The following is a 25,779-nucleotide window of genomic DNA, read 5'->3' as shown; positions in this document are numbered from 1 at the left end:
ATTTTGAACCTGAGTAGAGTCATAAGCAGAAACAGGGCAGCAAAGCAGGAGCAGGGTTGGGAGGGAAAAGCACATGTTTAATTTTGAAAACACTGAGTGAAGGTGCTGACTGGGTATGTGAGCGGTCCACTAGGCTTTTGGAGACATGAAACTACAGTGCAGCAGAAGGGCCAGGCTTCGAGATAAAGATTTTGAGTCACCTATGCCTCACTGGATAGAGAAGCAAGAGAAGAGGTTTTTAAAAAGACTTGGAGGGTTTATATGTGATCTCTTTAATACCAATTTTGGCTGCTTGCAGGTCTTTTTCACTTTGTTTGTTCTTAACCATATTTGGAATGCCACATAAATGGTGTGCAGATATGTGAAGCATTGCTATATGCATACAAACACACAAAATAGATTCTAAAATAATGAACTAGTTTGGAATATAGCTAATGGGTTCAATTTTACAGTATCCATAGACTATCTTCACTTGTGATATATTCCTGTGTGATATGGTTTGGCTGTGTCCCCATCCAAACCTCATCTTGAATTGTATCTCCCACAATTCCCACATGGGGGAGGGACCCAGTGGGAGGTAATTGAATCCGGGGGGCCTATCTTTCCTGTGCTATTCTCATGATAGTGAATAAGTCTCAAGAGATCTGATGGTTTTAAAAAGGAGAGTTTCCCTACACAAGCTCTCTTCTCTGCCACCATGTAAGATGTGACTTGCTCCTTGTTGCTCTCTGCCATGATTGTGAGGCCTCTCCAGCCACATGGAATTGTAAGTCCATTAAACCTCTTTTTCTTCCCAATCTTGGGTATGTCTTTATCAGCAGTGTGAAAACAGACTAATACACTGTGTAACCTTAGAGAAATCACTGTACCTCTTACTTCTCTGAGTCTCAGATTCCTCATCAGATAGATGAAGAGATTGATCAAGATCTCTCCGTAACTGGCTGCAAGCAGGCAAAACTGACATAGAAGTAGAATCACCTGGGGAAGGCAGGGGAAGGACAAGGCTCAGGTATCTGCAATTTGTATTTTTTACCTATTTTTTTTTATTTTTTAGAGACAGGGGTCTCGCCATGTTGCCCCAGGCTGGCCTCAAACTCTGGGGTTCCAGTGATCCTCTTGCTTCAGCCTTCCTTCCCAGTCACCGGGACTACAGGCACATTCCACTGTGCCTTACTGGGAATCTGAAACCTCTCTGTGATTCTGAGACACATCCTGGGTTGGAAATCGCTGGGCTACAAAACCTCTTAGGTTCACTCCAGCTCTTACATTCTAAAGCTTTATCAATATTTAGACAAAATATACATTTTTCATGACTCACTCATAAGGGAGGAAACATCAAAAATCCAAACCTACTGTCAAATTAGGTTCATCAGCCAAATACTCCGCCTCTCCTCTTTCTATTAGGAGGACAATATATTTTTTAAAGTATTTGAAAGGCACGATGAGTTAGAAATCTCCTGTGATGTTATAAAATGTGAAAGACATGTAGTGGGTGCTGAAGGGGTGGGATGGAAGGGAAGAAAACCAGGAAGTCTGGGACATAGCACATATAAAGCATGCTGTTCACCAGCCATACCTGGGGACTGTCTGCATACCCACAGTTGAAGTATGTCTGTGCTCTGCAATTGATTTCAGTGCTCTGGCTATTCTTGTTGAGGCAGGCAGTCCTTGTGCTGTTTCTGATTGTACCTCTCAGGTTGTATATATAAGCATTTCAGAAGTCCCTCTGTGCAGACTCAGCACGGGTTTAGAGTGGAATAAAAGAGCCAGTTGAGATTCCAGTCCAACAGGTGAGTTCTTTCCTTCCTTAATGGGCTCATTTTTAACATACCTCTTTAGTTTGGTTTCCATTATACACAGAAGGGAAGGAGAGCACTGAGGTATCAATTCTTTTTTTTTTTTTTTTTTTTTGAGACGGAGTTTCGCTCTTGTTGTCCAGACTGGAGTGCAATGGTGCAATCTCGGCTCACTGCAACCTCCGCTTCCCGGGTTCAAGTGATGCTCCTGCCTCAGCCTTCGAAGTAGCTGGGATTACAGGCCTGCGCCACCACACCCAGCTAATTTTTTATATTTGGTAGAGACGGGGTTTCACCATGTTGGTCAGGCTGATCTCGAACTCCTGACCTCAGGTGATCCACCTGTCTCGGCCTTCCAAAGTGCTGAGATTAAAGGCGTGAGCCACTGCACCCAGCTAAGGTATTAGTTCTTTATTCACTTCCTATGTCCTCTTTCTTCCTTTTTCCCAGGGAGGACTCAGATGAACTTGATAGTTAGACCGGATTAACCTAGACTGTAAAAACAGGTTGGAATTAGGAAAATCGGAAAGTTTCCAACTTCCAGGCAAAATTTTGATGTCCCATTTTGCTCAACAAGTATGTTTTGAGGAGTTACTCTAAGTAGGGAATTCTGCTCAGCTTGTAAATCAGAAATTAGCAACCAATTTTAGTGATTTTGATTGTACACTGGCTACTACCAAAATTCTAGACATAAGTGCAGAGTAGAACTAATGATAATGATGACGTTAGTACTTTACATTTATTTAGTCCTGAACTGTCTTTTCATAAAATTCTCTTTGGTGCCCTTCTAGTCCCCTAAGGAAATCTTTGTTATCCTTGTTTGTATCACTGTCATCCCCTTCTCCCACCCTTCAATTCCACAGTTACCCATTTCCTTTCCCCATTCAAACTGCAGCTTCTTGACTTTAATTACACTCAGTTTGGTGATCTGGTAACCTCATTGAAGTAATTTACTCCAAGGTGTGAATGAGGTTTAACCCTCTTGGAGAAATATGTATTTTTAAAAATACCTTGTTAGACAACTGAGTTTCTTTCCCCTATTCAGTTAATGGCATGTGAAGCGAGATGTTTTTTGAGTAGAGCCCTCAGTTATATCCCCTTGGCCCCCTAACCTGCAACACACAGTGTTTTATTTACATTTGTAAAAGAAAAACATGAAATCAGCCAAGCAGTCCTATATCTGTCACCCTTTACATATTCATATTCTCTCTCTCAGTCAACTCTACCTCCCTAATGTAACTGTACTTTCTTTTTTTTTTTTTTTTTTGAGACGGAGTCTCACTCTGTCGCCCAGGCTGGAGTGCAGTGACCGGATCTCAGCTCACTGCAAGCTCTGCCTCCCGGGTTTATGCCATTCTCCTGCCTCAGCCTCCCGAGTAGCTGGGACTACAGGCGCCCGCCACCTCGCCCGGCTAGTTTTTTGTATTTTTTAGTAGAGACGGGGTTTCACCGTGTTAGCCAGGATGGTCTCGATCTCCTGACCTCGTGATCCGCCCGTCTCCGCCTCCCAAAGTGCTGGGATTACAGGCTCGAGCCACCGCGCCCGGCCGTAACTGTACTTTCAATGTGACATGACACCCCTATATATCAGACATTTACTGGCTTCAACCATGCAACCATGCTGGACCCACCACCTTGTTTCCTAATCTGTTCCCACTCCAATCCCTGATTCCTGGCTGCATCTTGTATTTATCATCTTAATATTGATCTTTGAATTTACCTCTTTAGATTTTGTTCCCATATTCTGGGAGAGAGTTTAGTAGACAAAGTATAAGTTCTGGGGTAAAAGGCCACTAGTCATGTGACCTTATTTACCATCTCTAAGCCTCTGTTTTCTCATATGCGAAATGGAAGTAGTGTAAAAATTAGTATAGATAAGATGAAGAATATTAAGAGTTCAATGCATGGAGTTATTATTGTTGATATTATTTATTACCTTTACTCCCCTCAACAACTTCAATTGGGATTCTCCTTTGATTCTACCTTAGAGAACCTTTCTTGAGTGTTGTATGCTGGTCAGGACTAGTTTCCTGGATGTGACCTTTTTAGCATTGTATACAAAAAATAATGTCAGACACTACATATTTTCTGAACAAAGACTTAGGACATAATTTTATAAATACATGCATATTTATGGGGATAATAAAAGACAAGATTTGAAACCAGATCTGCTCCAGGAAATCAGAGACTTACAGCTCCTATACCTAACCTTAGGATGTGAATTCTATACACTAGTCAGAGATGAATTTTAGAATCGTAAGGTAATACTAATGGTAATTAATAATATGATAGCTCTGATAACCGATTGTATTAAGAAAGGATGGTCAATTACACAAGGAATAGATGTTAGTATTTCAGGAAGGTGTTTTTTTCTCCTAAAGGAGAAAGCAGAGTCTTTGGAGTCATATTTGTGTTTGCATGCAAATTCTACCACTTCAAATTCATGGGCAAAAAGACACTAACTAAATCACCTTAGTCAAATTATTAAATTTACCTGAGTTTCAGTGTCCTTATCAGTAACAGATTAATGACACCCAACTTGTAGACTTATTATGAAGATTAGAAATGATGTATAAAAGTCTGGCATATTGTTGGGTCTAAATAAATATATTTCCTGGAAATTGAGAGCCAGGTTTCTCTTCAAGATGAAAAAGGAGCTGAAATTATGCCTGTCTTCCACATATAACCAAGACCTATATTTAAAAGCAAACAAAAAACTAACTACTATAGAACACGGAAATAAACATTTTCCACATTTACATTTTTAACCCTAATTTTTCCAGTAAGTATATTCAGATAGGCAGGTTAAATAATAAATTAAGTACTTTTTCAACATCAGTGTCTAAAACAGAAACTCAAAGGATTCCTAATGTGCTGTAGTAGTGTAGAAGTGTTTTTTGTTATTATATAAGGGAAACATAGGGTAATCTGAGACTTTGTCATTTTTAAAAAGCCATTAAGAAATGATCATCTAACATTTTATGGAGAGATACTAGAGGTATTTAGTGAAATCTCACTAAAAAGAGACTCCATATTTCTGTATCTTTAATGCTTAATTTCCAAGAGGAAATATTGTTTTTATCTAAATCTTGAGCATTTTAGATAAGTTGAGAAATAGTGTGGTGAGTGGTTTTTTTTTTTTTTATTTCTAATGAATCAGTAATTTTGACCTTCGTTCCATATGCCTCTTTAATTTACGGTGAATAAGTAATACTGATTTTTCAAAAATTAATACACAATCTCAAGCCCCCAAGTTTTTAAATTATGATATTTCCAATGGCAAATGAAATAACATGCTGTCCATGCAGTTAGTGATTTGAGGCAATTTGAACATCATGATAAGAGAGGGAGGGAATTACAAGCAGTGTTATAATTAAAGGTCTGTTGATTCTTCAGTTTAAATGCCATTGTTGAAAGATTTTTCACTCAGATGTCAAAGTCTGTGGCCAGCCAAAACTTGGCATGCTAGAACTCAGCCCAGGGAAACATTGTGTTCTACAGATTTAAAAACCAAAATCTGTTAAGAACAGAAATGTTGGGCTTGGGCTGATTTCTCATGAATCAGAACCAGAACATAGCCAAATACCACCTCCTCTTTATGAAAGGAAGTAGTGCAGGTGGATGTTAATGGGAAATGTTTGTTCCGATGGGAAATGAAGGGAAATTATCATTAGATATCATCATACAGTAGTACACTGGGTTAGAGTTTTATATCACTAAAGCATGTTTCTTTGGGAAATTAAAAACATTTTAGAAGCCTCTTCTATTTAATTCTTCATAGGTGTTAAGTGGGGAGCAGTATTTACCCATCTTTCAAGATTTACACGTTGAGGTTCAGTTTCTCCACTTTACATTCCTTGTGACTAGGAAAACTTGAAGTAAAACTTTTATTTGCTTAACTCTCTACCTAGAAATATATTTCCAAACACCATCTTGCCCTTTCTTTAATTAGAAAGTTACAAATTTGTGGCCTGTGAGCTGCATCTAGCTAGCAGATAGAATTTTTTTTAATGTATGTTTGGTCTATAGAATATTTTAAATAATTTGAGCCAAACTTTAATGTTAAAGAGATTTCACACCAAAAAAAAAATCTAGATTTTTTTCTTGCTTCTCTTGAAAAATTGGAGATCTGACAACATTAGCTCTGCATCCACATGTGGCACCAATATCTGGAACTGAGTAGCAGCTTCTCGCTTCAGACAAACCATGTTCTCTCCCGTTTGACAAAGTCCCTATCACTCCACATTTTATGCCACACCTACTTCACTCATTTACTCTTCCACCCTGGCTCCTTGAGGCATTTGACTTTTCTTTCATTGCTTGTGGTAGTTGTATTAAGTTTCCTTTCTTGTGGTATTATCTGTTAAAGTTTCCTAAAATTTCTTTTCATTAAATAATGAATTGCAAAGACTATGCCCAATGATACTGGACAGAGAATTATTGAAAAGAATAAAAGTCAGAATGCAACCAAAATGTCCAAAAATAAGTGATTGTTTAAATTGTATTTTATGCTGATATATCCTTAGAATAGAATACCGTGTAGGATTGAAATGTTTATCTTGAAAGAATGAATGCAGATTACTAAACAATGTATACATCAAGATTCTTATGTTGTAGGAGAAAATTCATACATATAGAAAAAGAGCTAAAACGATATGTCACAGAGGTATCCAAAATATACATATACAAAAAATATAAACAAATAAGTGAATAAGTAAGTGCCAAGGGCAGCTTTTGTGGGTCCCCTTCTACAGGGCTTTGTTACTCCATTTTGACCTAATGGTTCGAACATATGCTAAAGCTATTTTTAAATTCTCTATCAAAAGCCGACTTTCCTTCTTACCTTTATTCTTTAGAGAATACAATGAAGAATAAGATTTCTGTAGTTGTTTTAAATACTTGAGAAAAGTGTTCTTACTTGCTCACATGCTACACTGCCACTTTGGCAAAGCAAGAGAATCAGTTTCTGTGTTGGCTTTGAGTTAGTTTATTCTTCTAAAGCACCTTTTGATGACACACGAAAAAGTTCAAAGCTTTTAAAAATTATCTTGCAACAGAAAAAATACAGATAAACATTGTACTTAATAACTTGACCACAAAAACCCTTAGAGGCTAGGACTGAAACTCATCATCACAAAGGTGTCAGCTTTTTGCCAACCATAGGAAGGAGTGTTCCCAGGTAAAAGCCATCCAAGCGTCTATGGAAATTTTTCTGATCCCAGCATTTAGCACAAGACCTTGCAGTTGGCCGGGCGCGGTGGCTCAAGCCTGTAATCCCAGCACTTTGGGAGGCCGAGACGGGCGGATCACGAGGTCAGGAGATCGAGACCATCCTGATGAACACGGTGAAACCCCGTCTCTACTAAAAAATACAAAAACTAGCCGGGCGAGGTGGCGGGCGCCTGTAGTCCCAGCTACCCGGGAGGCTGAGGCAGGAGAATGGCGTAAATCCGGGAGGCGGAGCTTGCAGTGAGCTGAGATCCGGCCACTGCACTCCAGCCCGGGGGACAGAGCGAGACTCCACCTCAAAAAAAAAAAAAAAAAAAAAAGACCTTGCAGTTAGGAAATGCTCAAAAATACTTCCAGAATCAAATAAAAATAAAGTCACATTCCCACCAAGGAATAATTAACCTGCATATAAAAATTCCGTTATCTTTTGAATTAAAATCAAACCATAAAATTTGGATCTTGCTAACCACTCTAAAAACTTCCAGATGTAGTTTGCTTCAGAGTTAATAATGCCAACATTTTTCCTAGAAAATAAATGTTTATGTGTGTGATTGTATGCATGCATGAGTTTAGGGAAAGGGTAGAAAGCAATAAGAGGTGGTCCTTTCAAAGATGAGTACAGCGATGAAGACTGCAGCTCTTAAATATACCTCTTCCTCACACCAATCCTAGGTATCCTGTTTTTGATTTGATTCTTTTTACCATCTATCTCTAATTCTTAAAGCATTTGAAGCATTCTTCACCTTTACACTCCATAGCATCTGTTTTTATGGTTCTCCTGTTCATCTGAATGATCTTTCATCCATCCTCCCTTTGCCCACAAAATGTAAGTTTGTCTTTCTTTCTCCCCTCACTGCATTCTTGGAATCTGTGGACAGCTTCATGAAATCCACGTAGCTGCAGCTAGATATTTGGATCACTCCCCTAGAGATCTAAGTATCTAGTCCTGGCCTGTAGACTCTGGTACTGCAGATGTGGGTTTCCTGCTGCTCAATGGACATTTCCACATGTTTCACCCACAGCATCTCAAACTCCTACTGCTATCCTTTGAGTATTCTAGAAGCTAATCAAATTGACCCCAAACACACTTTGTGCTTTCCTATCCCTTGCTTTGATTCTTTCTGTTTCCCTTGCCTAAAACCTGTCTCTCCAATTTCTGATTGTTGGAATTTCTCCCATATTCCAAAGTCCATCTCAAACACTACCTGCTTCAGGTAACTTTGTCAGTGTCCACCACTGAATATCAAATGATATTCCTCAGGTCACTGAAATCTACAGAATTCTGTTAGCAACCTTTATGGTGTTATCTTATTTGCATTGTGTTTTAGTTATGTGGTATTTCTTTTCTCCCATGTTCTAAATACTAGGATTATTGCTTCTAATCTTTGTAGCTACTTTCTAGAGCTTATGTCCTAGCAGAGTCCCTTGCTCACAGCAGGTGCTTATTAAATATATATTGAATGAAATTGGATTTATGTATTGATGGTTGCGCATTGAGCGTGTGTTGTGATTTGGGAGACCCAAAACATCCACCTGCCCAAACTCTCTCTTCCATTTTCCAGGCCATAATGTCTTGCTTTGGGACTTTCTCTTGTACAAATGTGAGGAATTTCCACAAATTTAGTCTTTTGTTCCCTAGCTAAGTACACTATTGGCTGGGTAACATGTGAGTTCTGCTACTAGATAAGCTACACTTGTTATCTCCTAAGAGGGAGCAAAGTCTTAAAAAAGAATAGGCCAAAGGTCAGATATGTTCTCATGGAGGCAAGAAATAGGAAAAGGTCCATGAAAAAGACAGGATCACAGACGGGAACTTGGACTGCGCCACTTGTTAGTTGTGTGCCTTGCTTGTCTCATCTGTAAAACTAGACGATAATAATAATGATACCTACCTTAGACGTTATGAGAACAAAGTAAGGAGGTGTAAAGTGCTTACAATAATATTAGGCACTTTGTGTTAGTGAGGGTTGACTATTATTATTTACATATGGCATACGTATATGGGATATATATAGTGTATATATACTCATATATTAAGTATACTCTTTCTCTCCTCATTGCATTCTTGAAATCTGTGGATAGTTTCATGAAATCTACATAGCTGCAACTAGGTATTTGGATCACTTCCCTAGAAATCTAAGTATCTAGTCCTAACCTGTGGACTGTGGTACTGCAGATGTGGGTTTCCTGCATATATATATATATATATGTTTAAAACAATGCACACACACAAATGTACATATATATATTTGTGAATTATTGTCGCAAAGGAAATCCTGGATAGTCAGAGACTTTAAATGTCTGAAGACTAGGAATGTATAAGAGAAGAGATGAGGCTTTGTCACACAGACCTGAGGTAAAGCTCAGTGCTACTACAGGAAATACCTGTCTTTTTATATTAGTTTTAAAGATTAAATGGCCTTGTTATCAGCATAATCATCCTAACATTGGACATTGGACCTCCTCCTTTTGGTGATTCCTAGCCCTTTTTTTTCTTTTCTTTTTCTTTTTTTTGTTTTTGTTTTTGTTTTTGTTTTTGAGACAGAATCTCACTGTGTCACCCAGGCTGGAGTGCAATGGTGCAATCTTGGCTCACTGCAACCTCCAGTTCCTGGGTTCAAGCGATTCTCCTGCCTCAGACTCCTGAGTAGCTGGGATTACAGGCGTGTGCCACCATGCCTGGCTAATTATTGTATTTTTAGTAGAAACGGGGTTTGATCATGTTGGCCAGACTGGTCTCAAGTTCCTGACCTCAGGTGATCCACCGCCTTGGCCTCCCAAAGTGCTGGGATTACAGGCATGAGCCACCGCACCTGGCCACTATCCTTTTCCTGAACTACACATTTGTTTTCTTGACAAATTAGATTTCAGACTTTTGTTCTGGACCAAACTTAGAAGAAACAGGTGGTACTGTTTCAGAAAAATGGTGTCAGTACAAGCTAATGATTTCAAATTATTAATAATTTAATACAGTAGTGAAATGTTAAAATATGTACCAATTAATATGCACCAAGCCTAATAGAGAACAGACACTCACCAAACTGTAGCTAAATCCCTAATCTAGAACAAACTTACCAGTCAGACCAGGTTTTATAAAAAATAAAATATCTCCTACCTATGGAAATAATTACATTACAGATTTTACAACTGGCGTGTTTTTGTTTTTGTTTTTGTTTTGTTTTTTTAAAGTACAAGAATTTAGGTTTTTACCTAAAAAACAACAGTCCTTTCCACTTAGTTCTATTTGAAGGGAGTGTGTGGGGATTGGGGAAGAAGGAAAAACGAAGGGGAAAAAACAGTCTTGAGAACATCTACAAACTCCTGGATATTTAGAGCTGAAAGAAAAAGAACCTTGTAATGTACCTTCTCGCATTTAGTCCTGTTATTGTAGTGCTGTGATGTGGCACTTAATGCTCTAGGGGACCTAGAGCAAGTGTTACAAATGCAACCAAAAGTCTTATGAAAATGAGCCTCTTAACAGTGTGTGAGCTGGTCTGCAATGGCCTCAGGAAATCCCCCCAGCTATTCACGTCCTTTTTATCCACTACATTCTCTGACTCAAAGGGAAACCTCCCTTCACCTCCTTGACCAGAATTGAGCAGACATTGATTTGGTTACCTAGAACTTTATTTATTCATTTATTAGTCTTCGTCATTTGTATTCCACTAGAACAAAAGAATGTATCTTTTCTTTGCATTAATCTAAGTTTAAAGATGTGCAAATGTGTTTGTGGGAGAATGCATATTTATGTTTATGTAATTTTTTGGGTAACTAGCTTTAATTTAAAATATTTTCTGTCAAAACTGTAGTACATAGAGCCTCCCCATCACCATCATCATGCAGAATGACTATACTTGACACATTAGCTGAATTCCTAAAATGGTTTCACGTAAAGTGTGCCTTTTAAAAGAGAATCATGTTTTTCTATTAACTTCTATGATTAGGTTAAGTATCACATAGGAAAAATAAGTGGCCCAATGCATATGGTTTTTTAAAAAAATTAAGGATCACAACTTTCACCTCAGTGATAATGATGCATTTATCTATGGACACTTTATGTGCATAAATTGCTCCCCAAGAAAAGCCAATAAAAAATGAATATAATTAAACAGCAGATAGTTTGAAAGTAAGTGCTACTTGTAAACCACTGTACTGAGAGGCAGCGGGAAATTTGGAGACGTGTAAATCAGGAATTGTCCTCAGGGAGCATATAGTCTAGTTAAGGATGCATAGCAGAAAAGATAGAATTGTATACAAAAGTAAAGATTCAAATAGCAATTCAATATATTCAGAGATATTCTTTCCACAATAATATTAATGATTTATGTTGAAATTATACCACATAGTTAATTTCCCTTCCATTTTAGAGGACTTACTGAGTACCACATACTATGACAACTATCTAAATAGCAACAATGCATTATGAGCTCTTCACTGAATTCAACTTAAGCGAAATTCAATGTTGTTTAAACAAAGTTTGGGCAATTCAAGCAATAATACTTTGTTTTGTGGTAGACTACATGTTCCTGTTCTTTTAAATGTTGATGTGCAGTAGCTTTGTTACAGATTTCCTTCAGTAATGCTTGTTGAACTAGTGGACGTTTCTAAGTAGATTTTTTATATTAAGCAATCAAGAAATAGCCTTTGAAGATATTTTCACTCCCTCAATACCAGCTTTGGATGCTGTGTTTTTTTCAGTTTTGTAGTACTTAATTTGTTCTTACTCAGGGAATATGTTCAAAGTTGAGTTAGCCAGAATGGAAACATTGTAAATTCTGCAGCAGTGTGTATTTCATGTATAAACTAATCATGATCAAAATGGAGATCCTATAGGGACCTAAAGGAAATTAACATCCTTAGTTACCACCTTAGGTGTAATCTGACAAAGGGATGTAAGTTCAGGGGGAAACCTTGGAGGCATATACAACTTAGATGTCTAAAAATATTCAAGCTACCATACCCAATTTATCTGTATATATCTTTACTCTCCTGCTAAAGAGTAAATAATAACATCAGTAACACCAACCAAATGAGATTATTAGTTTACAAAGCATTTTGGATACATCATCCATTTCGATCTTCAGAACAATTTGTAAGATTGATAAGACACATATTATTCATATTTTACAAATGAAAAATCTATGAAATTTTAAAGGACAGATGACTTGCTTAAGGACACAAAGCTCTTAAAAAGTACAGCTGCATCTCCTGATGCACCAGTGTGACTGGCTCAGAGGAAACAGCAACCCAAACAGAATCTTTGCTACACAACTGTCCTGCAAGGCACAGGGGGGTTGCCAAAAGGTGATGTGCAGACATGAGTCTTCAGAGGAAGGATGAGCCCTCGGGCCAAAAGTCATATATCAGTATGATTTCACGAAAGAAGGAAAAGAGATTGTTCTATTTGATGAGGTGGTTTTCTCCACATATATAGAGCTGTTGAGAAATACTGCAAATTTTCATTACTCAGAGGTTGGATAAAATTCTGATGATTTGCCATAAAAATCATAGTTGTGTCTAATCTGGTTGCATCTGAGTTGTTTTCAACCTACTCAGAGTTTGGACTTGAACATCTACAAAGATCTCAGTCCAGATCAGGACCATCTTTCCAACCTACCAGGATATATATATTTTCTATTGAAAAATATAATCAATTGTTGAGTGAGCTCCCTGGAGCTTCTTACTTATTTGAGAATATGGTATGGAAATGAAAGAGATCATGGGCCACTTTACACTGAGTGTCAGTGGAAACTGATAAAGAATTGTGGTTCTGAATCCCACAAGCCATAGACTTTCACTGGCATACAGAATTCAAAGCTGTCACTAAATTCTGCTACCTGATAAATAGAAAGGTAGATTTTCAAATCAAGAAATTTAGCACTTGGTCCTAGAGACTAATAATGCCAGCAGATCCTCCATTCAGTATCACACCCTTTAAACATCTACAGACTTCCAGCCTTTAGTTTAGCCTGGAGAATGGGACATCTGGAGCTTCTTGAACTTTTTTTCCATATTACTACCTGGAAGCCCTAGTTAATATTAAATATCAAGGCAATATCACCAACAATGTCATCCCAGGATCCTTGCAATCCAAATTGATGTTTCTTCTATAATAATAACCCTGAGGTTGTAAAGTGTTTTCATATGCATGATCTTGTTAACGCCTACATTAACTTTTCACATAAAGCAATTTATTATTAGTAATTATTATTATTTCCGTCTTACAGATGAGGAGGCAAATAGACTAAGAACATAACCTGAAGTCACATAGCTGGCAAATGACAGAGTCACCATGACACCTGGATTAGCAGGTGATCTCACTCAGAGTCCAATGTGTTTTTTCATTAGCCTTGATGAACCTCACAGATTTGTCCTATGACAGTTGTTCTCAGCCAGGCTTTAGAATTACCTGAAGGGCTTGTTAAAATATACACACTCAGACATCCACCTCTGAGCATCTGATTCAGTAGGTCTAGAATAAGACACAAGAAGTTACATTTCTAACAAGTTTCTAGGCGATGCTGATGCTGCTGGCCCAAGGACTACTCTTTTAGGAGCACTATCCTATAGAATGTATGCAGTAACTGAATGGCAATGACACACTAAAGCAAAAGAGTCTTATTAGAATAAAGTTTGAATAGGGGCTGGGTGCAGTGGCTCACACTTGTAATCCAGCACTTTGGGAGGCCCAAGTGGGAAGATCATTTGAGGTCAGGAGTTTGAGACCAGCCTGAGCAACATAGCAAAACCTCATCTCTACAAAAATGTAAAAATTAGCCTGCCATGGTGGCACACACCTGTGGTCACACCCAGCTACTCAAGATGCTGAGGCTGGAGGATCCCTTAAGCCCAGGTGGTTGAGGTTGCAGTGAGCTGTGATCACACCACTGCACTCCAGCCTCAGTGACAGAGCAAGACCCTGTCTCCAAAAAAAAAAAAAAAAAAAAAAAAAAAAAGCAGGGGGAGGTTGTTTTTGTTTTTTTTGCCTAGGCTGCCTCATGCTTCTTTTTTGTGACCTCTGTTAAGAAAGCTTAGAAAAAAGTGTGGGGTGGGGGTCTAGCAAGAGCGCTCTCACTTCTGAATGAGTTTAGGTCTCTGGCACTCAAGAAATGGACACTGAAACCCGTCTCTTTGCTTCTAACTAGAGCTACTGTTGTAGATTCACTTGGAGATACAATTGCCAAACCACCAGTGAAGAGTTACTATAAGACAGGACGTAGGCAAATGTGATTAGATGGATCTGCAGCCAACTGATCAATTAACCAACAAGCATTAGATTGATTGGTTTATGTCAACTTAGAAGGAAGCTCTTAGTGTCAGGAGAAAAGACTCTCCTTGACTTATCCTAGTCAATATTTTTCTGAAGACTGGTAAGGGTTCTTGTATCACAAGCTCAGTTTGAACCAGTAAGGTAATATATCTGCTAAAATAATTCTTTTAAAGGGCTAAGAAATACTTCAGCTGTGTTGAAAGATTATGTCCAGATCAAGGTAGCTGACGGTCCCTATGTTAATTTCTTATGGCTGTTATAACAAATTATCACAAGCTTGGTGGTTTGAAACAATGCAAATGTATTCTCTTACAGTTCTGAAACCAGAAGTCTCAAATCAGTTTCACTGTACTAAAGTAAAGGGGTTGGGAGGGCTGGTTCCTTTTAGCGCCTATAAAGGATAATCCATTTCTTTGCCTTTTCTATCTTTTGGAGGACCCTGCACTCCTTGGTGCATGACCCCTTCTTCAAATAACTCCATCCTCTTGTTTCTGTCATCACATCTCCTACTACTACTCTGATCCTCCTGCCTCTCTCTTATACGAACTTTTGTGATTACAGTTAGAGTCCACCTAGAAAATCCAGGATAATCTCCTCATTTTAATAGCCTTAATTTAATCATATTTGCAAGACCCCTTTGCCATGTAAGGTACCACTCAAAGGTTCTAGGGATTAGGACATGGATATCTTTTGGGGGGGCCATTCTTCAGCCTACTATAGTTCCTTTGTGGTGTGTTTATCAGACTACATTAGGAATATTGTACCCCTTTCTCAGCACCAGGATTTAAGAGTTCCTTCACTAAAATATGTCCAAAAGAGAGGGAATCTGGAGTCAAGAGTGTAAAAACCATCTTTCGAAGTATGAGTGAGAAGAGTGTGGAACCAGGGACAGACAGACTGGGTTCCAGCACTAGTTCACTTCTACCAAGTTTTTTACCTTAAGCTTGTCAGATAAAATCTCTCTGCCACTCAGCTCTTCTCTGTAAACTGAGAGAACCAGAGAGTTTCCTAAATACCTTCTGCGTCTATAAAATCTGTCAGGCTGTTTCTAAATGGCATGTAAAAACCAAGTGCTTACTATCTCTAATATTCAAGATAAATCTTGTCCACTTTTCTTTTGAATTCAAAATTCACTTAAATTTTGAATTTAGAACTTGTTTTCTAAGTACTTCTTGCTATAAAAATAGTGGCGATACTATGAAAATATCCAAAACAAGTGCTTTTCACTAGCTAATTCTTAAATACTATACCCTCAGATATTATTTTCCAAACATCAAATCACTGATCTTAGGATAAAGTATGCCCCTTTTACGTGTTGAAAACTTGACACACAGAAAAATTTGTATTTACACATGAAGAATGAAGAGAATTAAAATTTGTTGCTTCCAGCTTTTCTAGGAGATCATCTACCACCATGGCAGGTGTGGTGCTGGACAATACATTAAATATACCAGGTAGAATGGAAAGATCTTGTCTTGGAAGAGCTCAGTCTCAAGGAATGGGTAACTAACCGGAGGATAGTCACTGAGAGACTGCTATCATTATTACAGGGGTCCGAAAGGTGAGAAAGGGCTGTTTTATATATTTACTGTGGCTTGTTCTCAGATAAGAGCATGGGACTTGACCACTGGTTCTGAAAAGGAAATATGGACTAGTTGGATACAAATCTCTCTATAGCTTGAGAGTCATCTTATGAACACCAGCTTTAAATGATATTTTACAGAGGGCCACAAAAAATAATTTGGAGAAAGTTTATAAGGAGGAAGTCTTCGAGAGGTAAATCAGAAAAGATGCTTGAAAGTAAATTATGAGATATATTGAAATATGACTTTTATTATTATATGCAGAGTATGCATGGAATTTTTAACTAAAAGCTGAAGAAGCAAAGATCTAGAAACCTTCATGCATAGTAAATAAATTAACCCTTTATTCTCTTATTTTCTGTACTCCCTATATTTGATGACTTATTCATACAAATGTACACTAAAAAGACCTAATAAACTATGCTCTACCATGGTTGCATTTACCTGTTCGTGCACATGTTTTAAGCGTATTTTTCTGGGAGTGTTTCTTTAGTATCATGTAGAAACAGTATTTCAAAGGCCAAGAATTCTTTGGAAAAAGGAGAGGGGGCTGTGTCTGTTTATGACCGTCCAACTTTCCTAAGCTTATTAAATTAGGATATGTTGTCCCTTTCTTCTATATTTGAAGATTATTCTAGTAATATGTTTGGAGATTAAAAAAAAAAAACTGCCAAATAAGGCAGGGCTAATAAATGGGTTAATAACTCATTGAAAACCCGTACGTTCAGTATGCTCTACCACTCAGGACTTAGTCTCATTTTCTACTCCAAAATATCAGAGTTTTCATTGGTATTTTTTTTATATTGGAAACTACATAGTATAAGAAAATCAGCTTATCATGAGCAGGTCATCAGCTCTGGAAATATCTGCCCATGAGAAAAAAATGTAATTGGAATTCTGTCACCAAGGAAATGTTTTAAAAATCTGTTTATTTCATTGCCAAACAAAAAGCTTCAAATAGTTATCTTTGTTTTGCAATGACTTTAATTCTTTTGCCCATTCATTTATTACATAGCTACTATACACTGATCATTTAGAAAAAAAAAAAGGCACCCTCAATGATTATGCAAACCTTAAATATAACTATATGTTTGTGTATATTCATATGCTTTTTTAAAGAGCACATTTGTGACAGGAAGTGAAGAATGGCATAGTCGGGGGAAAATTAAAGAGACACGATGTAATTATCCGAACTGGAATTAAGCCAATTAATAACCCTTGTGCTAACACTACCCTCAAAGTGCTGAAAATGCCGTCAGATATTTAAATGCCCTGGGTGGTCATGGTCAGCAATCTTCCCTTCATCCATTTTCAACACCGTGCAGGGACATGGCTCACCCCGGTTTCTGACAAAGGACTACACCTGAAGTGAGCTACAGAAGAAGGACAGATTCTATAATTCGAAAATAAGATTCTCTCAAGTGGTTGTGCACAGATTATTACTGATCTCCAATGAAATAAAAATTCTAGTTTTTTTTCATCTGTTCATTCATTCAACACACATTGACTGAATACCTACTGTGTGCCAGTGTAGTACTGTGGCTGAGACTGCAGGCTTTAAAGTCAGATTGCCTGGATTTAATTCCCAGCTCCTCACGTACTAGGCATGTGATCTTGAGGAAGTTATACAATCTTTCTATACCTCAGCTTTCTTATCTATGAAATGCAGATATTGATAGTACCTCATTCATAGGGTTCTTATGATGCTAAAGTATGATTTTAAAATGTAAAGTGCTTAGCAGAGTGCTTAGAGCAGACCAATTAGTAATATGTTGGCCATCATTATTATTATGAGCCAGGAAATAATAGTAAAATCTGGGAACAAAGAAATAACACAACCCCAGATGACCTAACATCCTTGAAGTTTAGATTTTAGGAATTTAGTTCTAAACTTTATAATCTCTACTGCCAGTACTTTCTAGTAGAGGTCTGTATATTAGATCCTTGCTTTGCTATATGCTTTCATGTCGTGAACCTACATGCTTTGAATATAGCACACTCAGCACATCCATAATATACAGTTTTGTTTACACCCTCAAGATACGCCTTCCTCCATGATAACTACCATGTAATGACTAGCTGTGTACTTTATATATGTTTGCTCATTTCATCCTTAAGACAACCCTATGGAACCAATATCATCACCTTTTACAGAAAGGAAAACTGAGGCTCTCAGAGTAGCTGTGACTTTTGCAGTGTTGTATATAAATATGTGTTTGCTCCAAAGCTCTTGTTCTTTTTTCTCCCTTTACCAACGCACATTTACTAAGCACTCCACGGCTTTCTTCTGGGCTCTTGCCTATCAGGTACTTTGGGGCTTGCCAAAGGATCTGCCATTATCAAAATCACTGATTCCTTCCCCCTTTCCACATCAGTCGACTGTAGGCCATGTGTTTTAGGCATGGCAGAGCAGCCATTGTCGAAGAGGTTGGTGTGCAAATAAATTTAAATTATTCTGGCTATGACTTCTCTCACATTACTTCTCTTTGAGTGGGCTCCCAGGTGCCTGACATTTCTTTCGGTTTTCTTCTTTCTCCCTAAGTAGCAACGTTGTTGCTGAAGCATGACTGAGAGATAGTTTTCGCTTTCATACACACCCTGAGTCTTGTTTTAGGGCAAGAAACTTAATCTCTCCAGTAACATCTGATGGCACTGTTCTCTTCATAAACACCTCTTTCGCCATTTAAAAACTAGACCTTCAGTTACCCATTGTCGAAAGGGAATCCTTACTGAACATGATCATATGTGTCCTCAAAAAGATACCATCACTTTCGTGGGCAGGAAAGATAGTTTCCCCTTTTTAATAGCTCATTTTCAATTGAAATATATTGGAAGAGTTGTACACACCTAATTCTCCAGGTGGAAAATCTCATCAGTGCTTTAAAACTACGTAGTATGCGGAAAGACTCAATCTCTTTCACCCACAATGTGCCTATGTTTTAGAACTGAGGTGTATGAGAAAAACCACATCTTCTCACATGGTGATATATAGCAGATGATGTTCATAGAGCGAATTGTAAATTCAGGGTGAGGTCTTTGTAGATCAATCCGCTAGCCTTCATTAGCTTGAAAATGTGACACAAGTTATATCTTGCTGAGACGAGGCCTCTACAATATTATATTTTTCTGCTTTTCTCCAAGAATGAATTAAAGACTTAAATCCCTTTTTCCTAGCGTTCAAAATGGTCTCTCTCTCTCTCTATGTGTGTGTGTGTATATATACACACACATACAGAAACACACATATATAAAGTGGAAATATATTTATGTATGTAATTATATTTCCATTTGGCTATTTAAACATTTTGAAAAATTGGAGGTTTGTGCACTAACTATATATATAGGTGGAGTAATCTTATTTGGGAGGCAAGGGTGATTTTCATACCTGTTGGGCCAGATCTTCAAAGAATACTCTAGGTTAGCTGGCCTGGTGGGCTCCTGGAGCCTGGTGTCTAGTGTCGACTCTTGGGCCTCAGTTTCCTCTCTGCTAAATTGGGAGGGGCAGAGATTGATCTCTGGGGCTTTTTCTAGCTCTGTATTCTCTGGGTCTGCAAATCGCCTTCAGTGTCTGCCATAGTCTGCCTTGCCAGCTCTGTTTGTCACAAAGATTAATCCATTTTAACTGTACCTTGGAGTGCACCCGGGAGAGGAGGATGGATGGATTGTTTTGCACCTAATATTGCATCAGAACTTTTGCCTTTTTAGATGAGATCGTGCCGTGCCTAAAATCTGTCTGCCTGTCTGCCCACTGACTTTGTCTGTGCTGATCTCTTGCCACGGTGCCTCTTCTTCCAGCATCCATCTCCCTCCAAGATCTAGATTCGGCATCCGACTGTACCTGTCTTGTTCTCTGCAGCATCTGTCTGCTACACTCCTAGACCATCGTTAATAAACTTTAATACATTACACGAAAACCCCTAATATGCTGGCACCTGCACATAAATATCTATGGTTCATAAAACTAGGGGAGAAAACTCCATTTTTTAAAGACCTCTATCTAGTGCCATTTGTATTTGCACTTTTTGTTTAGTTGTAAGTTTTAATAGTTCCCCCTTTGAGGATTTGTCAGTGCGAGCAGTATTGCTTATCGGAACACACCAACAGTCTTTTTGTAATATTCGCTTTTCCCCTTTGGTTCAGCCGAGCCTGCTGACAGATCATTCAAATTCAATTGTTTTATGTCTAAGCCGAACAGCTAATTAAAGTAGGGATGATTAACCTGACTGGCAGTGCCGCTCTCCCTCTCGCGCTCTCTCTCCTTCTCCTTTTCTCTCTCTCTCCCTCCTGTTCCAATCAGTCTTTTTCTCACACACTCTCTCTCTCCCCGTCTCTCCTCTCTCTCCCTCTCTCTGCCTCTCTCTCTCCCTCTCTCTCTCTCTTCCCCCTCTCTCTTCCTCTCTCTCTCTCAGTCTCTCTCTCCCTCCCTCGGTTGGTGTCTCTCTCTCTCTCTCTCTCTCTCTCTGTCTCTTGCTCTACTGTTTTTTTTTCCTCTCTCTCTCTCCTAAACGTGGTCTGCTTGCTGATGGCAGAATGGCACTCGGAGATTTGTGCATTGTGTCTGGTTTCCTACGGGCAGGCTGACCCAGTGCCTCCAGGGACTTATCAATAGACCACTCAGAAGAGACACAGACAGGAGAGAGGAGGAGGGGTGGGGGGAGAGAGAGAGAATCAATATCAAGAATAGAAGGAGCTCCGAAGCCATTTTTTTTTTAAAGAAGTATCGGGACTTGGGAGAGGGTGACAAAGAAGGTTTTTCAAAGAGGCAGTGGAGGAGGTTCTAATAAATTTGGAAGGAAACAGTTCCCTGTCTTGGGAAAAGGAGAACTCCTGACTGATTAGCATTCACACCAGGTATGAGATGTTCGCTACCCCTTATCACTGTGTCGCAACCGAGATGGAAAAGCCTTTTTTTTTTTTTAGGAGACCGAGGGAGCATGTATTTTGCTGTGTTTGTTGTTGGGGGGTAAGAGGGGCGGCGTGAGAAGCTGTGGGCATTTGTGTATGAGAGCAGAAAGAATGGAAGCAGTACAACGGGGGGTGGGAAAGAGTATGGAGTATGTTACTGTCTTCCCTGTCTTTGTGCACCCCTGGGGGGTTACCCAAGTTCATTTCTAGCAGGTGGATTTAGACGGGAGTTACTTAACGCTTGACCGCCAGTTTTGAAAAAAAAGAAAAAGAAAAAAACGCTGCTTCCTATGTCTATTAAAGGAAGCTCCAATCTCTCTCTCTCTCTCTCTCTCTCTCTCTCTCTCTCTCTCTCTCTCTCTCTCTCTCTCTCCCCCTCTTCTCTTTTCCTCTCTCTTCCTCTCTCTCTTCCTCTCTCTCTGCCCCCCCCATTCCCTCTTCCCCTCTCTCCCTCTCCCTCTCTCTTCTTTTTTTCCTCTTCTAACCAGACAGCGGGAGGGTTTCTGGCTCCCAGCCAGCCCAAAAGCCTCTAAGTGTTTTGCACTTGTTTCAGGGAGTAGCTGCCCGGGGATTTTTCAGCATTTTCACTAGAGAACAAAGAGTTCTTTACAAAGGGAAGGGTGCGGGGGGGGGGGGGGGGGGGAGTGAGCTTAATGTCTGATATATGTTTTTCTATTTTTATTAGTTTTTCGCCTAAAAAGAAAGAGACAGGAACAGAACATTCACTCTATAAAGACACAAAGACATTCAAAAGAAATCCAGTTATCTTTTCTCCCCATCATCCCTATATATATATATATATATGTTCCTGAAAAAATTAAAAAGAAAAAGACTAATTAAGTTGCATATGTTGCTCTTTTCTTCTCTTTTAATCTTTCCAAATCCAACTGTTCTTATGCTCACTTTATGCTATTTTTTTTCTACTCACAATAAAAGTTGTTCAGGATGCATCTTCTGTTATCATCTCTTTATCCTTTCTGAGTCGCCAAAATCTTGTGGAAGAAAGAACCAAAGTCCATCAAATAATCCATTTGGTGACTAGAACATCTTCTACTTTTGCCACTTGGGGAAAAAGTTAATTATGGAATTTGGGTTCCCAAAATACCAATGGGGTACATCAGTTCATTCGATCTCACAAGTTTTTGCATCCATCTGTTTAAAAGGGTACCACTTGTGTGACTTGTCAGTTATTAAGAAAAGGTAGTAAGGGAGCAGATATTTGTATTTTATTCTTGTTTCTAATTATGTAAATGACAAAACCCCCAGAGAGATTGCTTGCCCCATCTATGATACAGTACTTCAAGCAAAATATAGTCTAGATGGAGATTTTGTCAACGATTCTGATTGCCACGTAGCTTTGTGTTCTCCATTTCAATTTTTGCCTATGCATGTATATTTTTACCATGAATTTGTGTTGTAGCAAACATTTCAGAATGCTTATCATTTTCAAATTAATGCTCCAACAAAAGAAAAAAGAAATCATATGTGAACTGTATGTGTAAAATGTAGTAAACAATTTTATCTTTTATATATGCTGTACATTTATATCTTTATGCTAATATCCTGGATTTATAAACCCAGGATAATGTTTTCTTTCTGAAAGTTCTCCTCTTAATGCATTTATATGTTGATTGTCACTTAGAAATCTTTTTAAGGTACATTATAGATACAAAACTAAACAAGGGGAACAATTCTCAAGCTGTACAAAAACCCTTAAATATATATTATATACCGTTCCTAACTACAGATAACTGTTTTTGCTAAGTGGAAAACAGCTACAACAGTTGTTTCAAGAATCAGAAACTCTTCTCTTTTTTTTTCTATTAACTGAAAATAAAATCTATTCATATCCCTGGGGAGGGAAAATGTAGGGGAAAATATAGATATATACATTTTCCATAATTATAGAATGCATTTATGTAACTGCTTCTTAAGGATGTAATACATATCAGGGCAGAGTTTGATGCTTCATCAGAAAACCCTCCTGGCTGGGAGGTGTGAGTGCCTTATGTTTGAAGTAACTTGATAACAAGGAGTCTTTTCGGGAAACCTTACTATGTATGTGTTGCCTCAGTCATGACCCTCAGAGAAAAAACAAGTACTAGGTGGCCAGTGTTAGCACTTGAACTCGCTGAAAGATATTAGAACTAAGGGAACTTTTGGCAAATCCAGAATTTTCCAGGGTAACTCACTTCTTACAGTTACATGTTTTCTTTAGGAAAATTCTTGAATTGCTTTCAGACTTTTCTGTATTTTTGTAGAATTTTTTAATGCTTTTAATAGTTCCTAAGGAGAAAAATACTTTTAAAAAGAATGTCATCCAGATAAGAGAAACTCAGTCTTTAAAAAGTTTTATATTGAAGGCAAGAGTTGTTTTGTTTTTGTTTTTGTTTTTTTTCCTTTTTGCTTGTGTTTAATTTTTTTCCCCCAAATTCTTTTGTTGCTGTGGGCTGTTGTCCCTGCATTTTTAATTTTTCATTTGGTTCCCCCCCCCCCGCCCCGCCGCTTTTTTTTCTTTTTTCTTTTTCCTTTTGGTCTGTTTTTGATGTGACCCCCCCCCGCCCCGCCGCTCCTGCTCATGGTGGCTAGAAATGTTCCTTAGCTCTAGGCTCCTGTGAGCTCTGCTTCCCTCGTGGAGTGGCAGGCTGATTTCAAGGGAAAGCAGAGTGGGGTGAAGGTTGTAGGGTCCTAGGGCCATTTCTACTTCTGGTAGCAGTACCCCCCCAAGTGGACATCCTGGCTGAAAGCAGAGGTGACTCTGAGGAGAGTCTTTAGGGAAGGCGGGGGGGTGTATTTAGGAGTCTGTGCAGTTCTTTGCCACACCCTGTGGGTTTGCTTTGAGGCCTTGGAGTTCCTTCTCCTCCCCCTGCTGCATTGCACCATGGGTATCAAAGAGGGGTTTGAGTTTTGGGGACCTAGGGTGAGCTGCTGCCTCCTATAGACCCAGACTCTGATTGGCAGTGGAGTCCAGGGCCTGAGCTCAGGCCTGGAAAGACTAGGCCCCCTTTAGGTTTCAGGCCCTGAAGGACCATCCAGACTTAGTGAGCTTGGGCCTTGGGGAGGGAGAGACCCTGATGCCAGGTCTGAGCTCTGGGCAGCGAGGTGGGAGGGAAGGTGGCCGCCTTCAGAGGTGCCTTGGACTCACAACAACACCCCCACCCCCGTGTGTGCAGCCGTGTTGCCGCCCGCTGTGCTATGAGCAGTCAGAGCGCCGTCTCCACAAGAGTTTACAAATGAAAATGGAGGAAATGTCTTTGTCTGGCCTGGATAACAGCAAACTAGAGGTGAGGGCTCCCCCACGTGTGCCTCCAGTTCTTTCTCTTGATGTCTCTACGTCGCTATATCTGGCATCCACACCAAAGAGGAATTTGGGTAGTCAGCCTTGTTCCTTAAAGGGAATAGCCAGCTGAAAAGGCCAAGGATCCAGGAAGAAGAAAGAACACGAAGTCAAGATGGGGAAAATGGCAAAGAAAGCGTGATTTTTGGCTGCAGATTTGGTTGGTGAGAGTCCAGGGGGCTGTGACTCTTGTGACCGTAGATGTTCTCCCCTGGGGCCCAGGCCATCGCTCAGGAGATATATGCGGACCTGGTCGAGGATTCTTGTTTGGGATTCTGCTTTGAGGTACACCGGGCTGTCAAGTGTGGCTACTTCTTCCTGGACGACACGGACCCTGATAGCATGAAGGATTTTGGTGAGCTTCAGGGTGAAGGAGCAGCAGTCCAGCCCTTCCCTGGGACTGTTTGGAGTTTCCTTCTCTGGAAACTGTGCTAGATGTAGCATCTGGAGCTCCTGTGAGCCGGGGGAGGGATTGAAGAGGCCGTGGGACCCCAGGTGGGAACAAGAGGAGAGGGTCCCCTGCCCACCCTGATCGCCAGCCTCTCCTGTCCCCAGAGATCGTGGACCAGCCGGGGTTGGACATCTTTGGACAGGTTTTCAACCAGTGGAAGAGCAAGGAGTGTGTTTGCCCCAATTGCAGTCGCAGCATTGCCGCCTCCCGCTTTGCTCCCCATCTGGAGAAGTGCCTGGGAATGGGTCGGAACAGCAGCCGAATCGCCAACCGCCGGTGAGGGAACCAGAGCTGCCCATTCTCTGCAGCCTGTGCCATGGTGTAGCCCCCCGGGGGCATTCAGGGGGTACAGAGGGTTGGTTTTACTTGGCCCCAGATACCCCACGTGCCTCTGAAGTTGGGGGCAGAGCGGGGGGACCTCCTTGACCCTTTCTCTTCCCTCCCTTTGGCAGGATTGCCAATAGCAACAATATGAATAAGTCTGAGAGTGACCAAGAGGATAATGATGACATCAATGACAACGACTGGTCCTATGGCTCGGAAAAGAAAGGTGCTTGGGGATCTGGGGAAACTTGGGGAGCATTGGGATGAGGTGGGAAGCAGGAATTGGGTATAAAGTGGTCACAAGTTATTGTCTTGAATGATGAAGAGAGAGTATAGTTGTGCGGTTTCCTTTTTCTTTTTTTTTTTTTTTTTGAGATGGAATCTCGCTCTGTTGCCCAGGATGGGGTGCAGTGGCGCAATCTCGGCTCACTGCAACCTCCGTCTCCCGGGTTCAAGTGATTCTCCTGTCTCAGCCTCCGGAGTAGCTGGGATTACAGGCATGCGCTACCACGGCCACCTAATTTTTGTGTTTTTAGTAGAGATGGGGTTACACCATATTGGCCAAGATGGTCTTAATTTCCTGACCTCATGATCCACCCGCCCAGGCCTCCCAAAGTGCTGGGATTATAGGTGTGAGCCACCACGCCCAGCCTGTTGTACGGTTTTCTTGAGATGCTTTTAGATTGAGAACTTAACCGAAACCCTGCTCTTTATGCTTTTGTTCCCCCTCAGCCAAGAAGAGGAAATCAGACAAGGTGAGAGCCGGGGCAAGCATTGGGGAATTAATGGGCAAAGGACAGATCCCCTCCCCTTTGGGCAGGGAGTCCTCAAGTGTCTTGACTCAAGGCTGAGGTCACTGGGGGCTTGAGAGTGTCTGTGGTGGG

General features: G+C 39.9%; 2 protein-coding genes across 6 annotated transcripts in view; both read left to right on the top strand.

Moving 5' to 3' along the window:
• Positions 1-25,779, top strand: part of ZBTB20 (zinc finger and BTB domain containing 20) — an 816,082-nt gene that overhangs the window by 671,258 nt on the left and 119,045 nt on the right. The window lies entirely within an intron of this gene.
• The window catches only part of LOC105510756 (ataxin-7-like protein 3), a 13,812-nt gene continuing 11,616 nt past the window's right edge, over positions 23,584-25,779 (top strand). Inside the window, exons 1-6 of the mRNA XM_011940661.1 lie at positions 23,584-23,668; positions 23,957-24,067; positions 24,343-24,475; positions 24,676-24,847; positions 25,024-25,121; positions 25,628-25,650. Of these exons, the coding sequence (XP_011796051.1) occupies positions 24,017-24,067; positions 24,343-24,475; positions 24,676-24,847; positions 25,024-25,121; positions 25,628-25,650 (477 nt within the window). The 5' untranslated portion in view covers positions 23,584-23,668; positions 23,957-24,016. The remainder of the gene's footprint in view (positions 23,669-23,956; positions 24,068-24,342; positions 24,476-24,675; positions 24,848-25,023; positions 25,122-25,627; positions 25,651-25,779) is intronic.

The sequence above is a fragment of the Colobus angolensis genome, unplaced genomic scaffold (assembly GCF_000951035.1).
Source record: "Colobus angolensis palliatus isolate OR3802 unplaced genomic scaffold, Cang.pa_1.0 Scaffold190, whole genome shotgun sequence".
NCBI classification, from domain to species: Eukaryota; Metazoa; Chordata; class Mammalia; order Primates; family Cercopithecidae; genus Colobus; species Colobus angolensis.
Note: the sequence above shows the minus strand (reverse complement) of the source record. Positions and strands in the feature narration are given on the sequence as shown.